Consider the following 6,602-nt stretch of genomic DNA (forward strand, 5'->3'; position numbering starts at 1 on the left):
CAAGTTACACAATCCATAATAAAGAAGATCCAGGGCATAAGCTGTGTAGCCAGATCTTGGGTTTTGCTATAAGGGAGCTTGGTTGTCTGTGCCAATCAAGAAAGGAATGTGTGTGTGCACATGTAAGGGCACAGAAATGAAGGGCTCTGTGTGCATGTACCTGGGCAAATGGGTCTGGGTCTCTGCACAGCTGCATGTCTGCAGGCACACATCTGGATGCCAAAACAGGTTTTAGCTACAAGGTGTCCCTGAGGTGGCCAGCACACGAATAACAAAGGGAGAGATGGGAATGAGATTTGATTCCTGGCTGCCCAAGTACCCCATATCCACAGTGCTTAGGAATGATAAAGATGATGGCTGGCAGCAGTTGGGAAAGGAGCCCCATGGTGGCTGAATGGTGAAAATTACAGCCATCGCCTGTCTTGGAGCCTGGATATTCCACACTGCCAGGGTAGCTGTGGTAAAAGTCTACTTTGTGCTGAGCAATGAAGCCCACTGTCTGCTGGACACTGCAGGTCCCCCCGCCTTTGCCAAAGACTCCTCCATCCTCGCTGGTCAGGATTGTGTAAGCGTTCTGCCCTGCTCCGTAGTGCTGACAGGGGGCAGGCATGGTTTGCATGTTGCCAGCCGTGGTGATGGGGTAGCCCTGGTGGAATTTGGGGTGCACATCCAGGTAAGTTGCGCTCTGGAAGCCACTCTGAAAGGGAAAGGCAGAGAGTCAGAACACAGAGCTTCACCACTGGTGTCCACAGGCCTGACATGTACTGGGGCTCTGTCCCTTCACATTATTGTATATTGACCAGCAGCAATGGCATGGAGGGCATGCCAGTACTATGTCCATTCCCATAGTTCAGGGGTGGATACACAATCATATATACATTCATATACACATAAGAGGAAAACAGCTTTTCCCTGGAAACGTTTCTGTGGTACAGCCAGCCAACTGCTGGGCTACCACCAGTACACATGGTGTGGTGCCAAGCCTGTGCCTCTGTGCTGCGCAAACCAGAAGGCCAGGTACGCTCACACTCGTATGCTTCAGTTGCCCCCATGGAGGAAATAGGGGGCTGATCTGCCCAGACAGAAGAGCCTTGATGAGCCATGTGCTGTGTTCTTACTTGCGTGAGACACTGAGCCCGTTCGCTCCACAGGCTCTGCTTCTGGCACCTTTTCAGCTTCATCCTCCGGTTCTGGAACCAAGTCTTCACCTGGGAGGGGAATGGAAAGCAAAGAAAATGTCAGCAAAGGAGAGGGAAGAACAAATGTAACCAAATTCACAAGCAGGAAGAACCAGAGGGAGTGACCAGAGGCAGAGATACATGGGCAGCAGCAGATAAAAGCCTTTAAGAACTCCTGGGGGGGTGTTGCCACGGGGAGAGGTCTGTCTAGCAGCCTCAGCAGGTGGCTACTGCAACTGTGTGATGGGGGAGGGGGTGGCTCGGTGTCAAGAGACAGGGATAGTTGGGATAAATGGACTCATTCTGAACATGGACGTGAATGACTGGTGTAAATCAGATCCACCGACACCTCTACAAGCCCCCTGCACTACAGGCAAACTTTTAAGACGCTGTTTCTGCATGTTTGGGAACAGAGAAGGGAAAGACCTGCTCCTTGTCCCCAGCAGTTCCCAAATTCAAAGCTCCTTGCTGGGGCGAATTCCAGGGCCATTTCCCCCCGGGCTCTTGTCTGCACTGTGAAAGCAGCCTTTGCAGGGATGTGGATTGAAGGAAAGAGCAGACTGTCCCACCTGCCTTGTTCCTGACAGAACCAGTTCAGTGTGTGCATTTACACAATACACGTATAACTTTTTTAGTCCCAGGGCATCCCGGCCATCATGCCCAGCTCTGAGATTCAAATTTCTGGAATATTTTGGACTTATAACTTCAAGCTCTTGTGCCCTAATGCCCAGCCCCCACTTTAGGAAGGCAACAATGGAGGCAGCATCATTTCACTACACACAACCTACCTGGAGATCAGCAGACACCCTAAAGGGCAGTGATGTGTGAACCTAGCAACACCCATGGGGAGGAAGGAGCACATGTCAAGCAGCCAGGCAGAGCTGAGTGTGGAGCATTATTAGATACTGGACAAGATAAGACCCAGGAGACACTAACAAGAGCTTTCAGCATGTTGCAGCAGCCCTGTGATTCAGAGAACAGATGCATGCCAGGGTTTCTCAGAAGTTCACAGCGCATGAAAAAAATCTGTGAAGTGCTACAAAGCCCAGGGTAGAGACTGTTTGTGGTGAACAACATATTCATCACTGGGTTTGCAATTCTACTACGAGTGTTAGCAACAGAACCCTTGACTGACCCCCAACTTGGGAGGCCCAAATGAGGTGCCACTGACCCCTCTATCTGCAAAAGCACTTCTGATGTCTGGGCATGAATAAGCAGGGGAGCAACTGTCAGCTGGCACCTTTGCCTCAGTCCCTGCTGGGGACTCATCCTTCCATCCTGGCACTCCCTTAAGTGACCACTCAGCCACTGTGAGATTGATACACTGTGGGTCAAAGTCTCTGTGTTCACCTGCTTGTAGGTGAGCCCCAGGGCAACAGCCAGCTCCCGGATCTGCTGGGGGCTGAGGTACTTCTGGCTCTGGAAGCGCTGGTGCAGGGTTAGCAGCTGCTCCTTGGAGAAAGCTGTCCGGCTCTTGGCCTTCCTGATCCCCTCCACGCCATATTCTCTGCCCTTCTGAGACTTAGCTGAAGGCTGTGGGGATGAGGATGAGGAATGTGGACTGGTGGCTGAATCTGGTGTGAATTGGCTGAAATTCCCAGAACTGGATGAAGCTGGGGATATTTCTATAAATAAAAAGAAAATGAGAAAAGGTCTAAGAGACAAAATGTTTAGCTGTAAGGGTATGAGCATGCTCCCTGCCTGCTGTAGAGCTCCTTGCCTACCAGACAGGAGCTTTTTAGAAGCTCTGTGACCCTCCTTTCTTCACAGAGCTGTGAGCACAGACAAGCACGCTGAGAGCGAGCAGCTTCCCAGCTCAGTCCCCTCTGGGATGTTCATGACTCCTTTCTGCCAGGCAGAAATGTCAGGGCAGAGAGCAGTGCAAAAGCAGTGCAAAAGAGTAGTGCATATTGGTTCACAGTGAACTCTCCTCCTCCAGATGGCCTCAATAATATTTCAGTCTGCTTGTGGTGTAAAAAGGCCTTGTCATGACTGCAAGCATAGCTCTGTGTTGCTGTCTGGGCTCCCCAGAACTGCCTGCCCAGCAATACCAAGGCACTCAACAGAGACAAAACAACCTCTGACAGTGGGGCAGAGCAGCCAGTGCTGACAGTGAGGGCAGCAGGTGGAGAACATCAGGCATTGGATATTGCCTCACTCCTGTTTGCCTTTGTTTCCCACCACAGACCGCGCCACTGCTGGAGACACTGTAGGTGGAAGGAGCTATTTGTCTGAGAGGGGCTTTTGGTGAGAGAAGAATGAAGGAGAGAAATTTCACACGGAAAAGGAGAGGGAGAGGAAAGGTGAGTATGTGAAATGGGTGAAAGGAGGCAGCAATCCTGTACCAGGGACATAGGGGACAAAATTAAAGAGTGCAGAGGAAGGCATTCAAGCCCCTTCTAATTTGTCCAGGTACATGTCATAAAGGATCTCTGTTGATGGCAAAGTTGAGATAAAGACCTAAGGGAAAAGTTTCCTGAACAATCTGGGCTCCTAGTGAAGACAAAACCTGCCAAGATGCAAAGTCATTCAGGCTGCAGGAATAAGAACATGTGTCACATGCCAGATTACTGGGGTCTGAGAGAGGCCGAGACCTTCTCAGGCCAACCTGACTGAAGGGCTGTGATACCAGTCAGTCCTCTTTCCCCTAACTACAGTGATGAATCTGCCCATCCCTCCCTCCTCCAGCTACTCCTCTGCAAACTGTCCTGCATGGTCCATCCCCTCTCCTCCTACTGGAAGTGCAGTGAATGGGGCAGTGCCATTTCAGCACACACCTTCTGACTACTGAGCCCAACCAATGTCCCCCAACCTCCTTACCAGTCACCCTGAGAGCTGTGACACTGAGACACTCTGCTCAATCACCAGAATACATGTCCACAGCAAAGCACTGATGTCCCCCGGAGGAATGGACTTCCCACCCATCCTACAAAACCTTTCCTTCTTCTGTCCTAATCTGAGAGTCTACTAAGCAATCACTGAAAAGCCTTGGAGTCCTGTTGGACCTCAGAAAGGTGGCCACATCTGCGGTAGTGTTCCCCTTGTAACTCTCCTTACAGAGGCATGCCTGTCTCTGTGGTGCCTGCCACTCAAGGCTTGCCTGCTCCAGGGCATTTGCTACCACTAGGAGATGACAGCACCCAGAGCAGGGGCTGGTGAACAGCCAGGGGTGTAGAGGGGCAGGTTTCCAGCCCCGGGGAGCAGGGCCATGAGGATTGCAAAGGGATTCTGTCTGCAAGCAGGAAGAGGCTGTCAGCAGAAGAGGTGCAAGGGCCTGCAGTGTTAAGTGCATAGGGCTAGACAGCAGAGCCTTGAGGAAGCTGAACATCAGTGACCTGGCTGCATGGCCAGCTAAAACTTCGTGTGGTATCACAGGATGCTTGGATCCTGCAGGCTGTGCAGTAAAAACTTTATAGGGAAGAAATGAGTATGCTGGGAACGTGGGCCTGGAAAACAGGAAAGTCTCCTGTTAGCCAGGAACCACAGCAAGACACTGTAGAACTAAAGCTGACCTGTCATCCCAAAGGCCCATGAAATGTATCGTGTGCAGCTTGAGCTCAGGACAAAAGTGCTCCTTCTCCCATGAGAAGAGAGGAAAGGAGAAAAGAAGCAAGAAACACAAACAACAGACACAAACATGAGAGCGCAACAGACATGAACATGAAAGCCTGTGACAGACACACTCCCTCAAGGCTTTGACAGCTGTAAGCCTCAATTTCCACCACGGGGTTCTCTCTGAGAGAGGTATGAGGGTGTTTGAAGATGGGGTTAAAGTCTATGTACCTAACCCAACAGGGGCACACAGGAGTCCATCTGCCCGCTGCCTTTGTTGGGCAGGCAGCATGCAGAAAAGCTATATGGCAGGTAGCCACATGGGAATAGCCACAGGCACTCTGCCTGAGCCTGGAGCTTTCCACAGCAACTGACAGCTTGAAAGTGGCACCCCAAAACCTGGCTCTCCTCCCACCCATTTACCTTGCTAGGGTGTTGCCTCGCTGACCATAATGTGGGGCTGGGCGAAAACCTACTCTTATCAGCTCTTCTATTGCCCCTCACTGGACTGGGAGGGGAATGGCAGGAACAGAAAACGTCACTCTGGTGACGCCTGGGACTTTTTGGTTAAAAAGGGAAAGGCAAAGCAACCAGAGCACAGAAATAAGAGGGAAATAGACGAAAATGGCAAAATGAAAGAAGCAGTGTGAGTAACAATGTGAGATTTAAAGGAGTAGATCTTCCAGCACCCAGTGATTCAGAGCAGGCCTTGGCTCATGATTAATAAGCACATAAAGGATGCAAGGAGTTTGTAAGGGGAGGAGGGATGCCACAAGAAGTATCTCCAGGACTGTTTCTCTCGATGGCACACATGACAGCATTTAACTAAAAGGAGGCCCAGACATTCCTGCACCAAGAACCGTGAACTTTCATAAGGCCAAGTTGTCACTCTGCCCTTCAGCCTGGAGCACAGACCTGACAGTGCTTCGACTTTTGCAGGCTCTTCTAAGGTTTAGGAAACCAGCTGGCAGCCACCCAAAAAAAGTAGCATGAAAAGTGGTGTGGTTGGCCAAGGTCACCCCTCCTCCTTGCCTACCCCAGCGCACTCTGCCCAGGAAACCAAGGCAGGGAAAGAGAAAAGTCCGCTCAAAGTCGTTTGAGCCTGACCTGGGAGCAGAGTTATCCTGGGGGTCAGCTGCAGGATGTAGCTGCAAGGCCTTACCTGCCGTGTGCCTCCTGCCCGCAGCCTCTGGAGAGTGCCCGGCCGCGGCGTGTCCCGCGGGCCCGGCCGCTGTGGGGGCCTGTCCTGCGGCCCCTGCCGCGCTCCAGCAGAGCTCCGGGCGGCCCCGGGCAGCCCCGCCGGGGTATGCGGGGCACGGCGGCAGCGCCAAGTGCGCGCACATGGGCAGCGGCCGCAGGGGCGGATCCCCCCTCCCAGCAGGTGTCACCTCCACCTGGGGGCAGGTCCCACCACCGAGCTGAGGCAGCCCCGAAGCGCAGACAGGCCTTTATAGCCGGCCATTGCCTGCCCTGGACCGCAATATCCACCGCGGCCCGCTCCTCCGGGCTCTTTGTCATGGTAAAGAGGCCGATCGGTGGGGTGGGGACGGGCCAGGGGGGAGGGAAAGCAGCGCTCGGAATGGCATCAGGGCTGAAATATGTCCCCTCTGAATTCTTCCCATTCTGCAGGTTCCTCAGTCACACCTGAGCACGGTCTGACCCAGAGCCCCAGGACAACTCCTCCCCTTGCTTCTGTGGGCTCTGCTGGGCTTGTCACGGCTCAGAATGCCCTGAGAGCGGGTGTCCCGCACAAGACAGCTGTTCCCTGCCTTGCCAGAGCACATCCCGGCCCGTCTCCACCACGGCGAGGGCACAGCAGCTGAATCTGGTGCTGAGCTGCTCCGGACCGTGCCGGCCAAACCCACACCGTGC

The 6,602-nt window shown here is 53.0% G+C and overlaps 1 protein-coding gene across 1 annotated transcript; it reads right to left on the bottom strand.

The window, feature by feature from the left end:
- Positions 1–335: 335 nt before the first annotated feature.
- Positions 336–6,073, bottom strand: LOC115908427 (homeobox protein NANOG-like). Its single transcript, XM_030956981.1, is given in 5 exon segments — positions 336–379; positions 382–697; positions 1,119–1,208; positions 2,529–2,803; positions 5,893–6,073. Coding segments are annotated over 5 exon segments (906 nt in total).
- Between the last annotated feature and the right edge of the window lie 529 nt (positions 6,074–6,602).

Source organism: Camarhynchus parvulus, chromosome 1, assembly GCF_901933205.1.
Source record: "Camarhynchus parvulus chromosome 1, STF_HiC, whole genome shotgun sequence".
Lineage (NCBI taxonomy): Eukaryota > Metazoa > Chordata > Aves > Passeriformes > Thraupidae > Camarhynchus > Camarhynchus parvulus.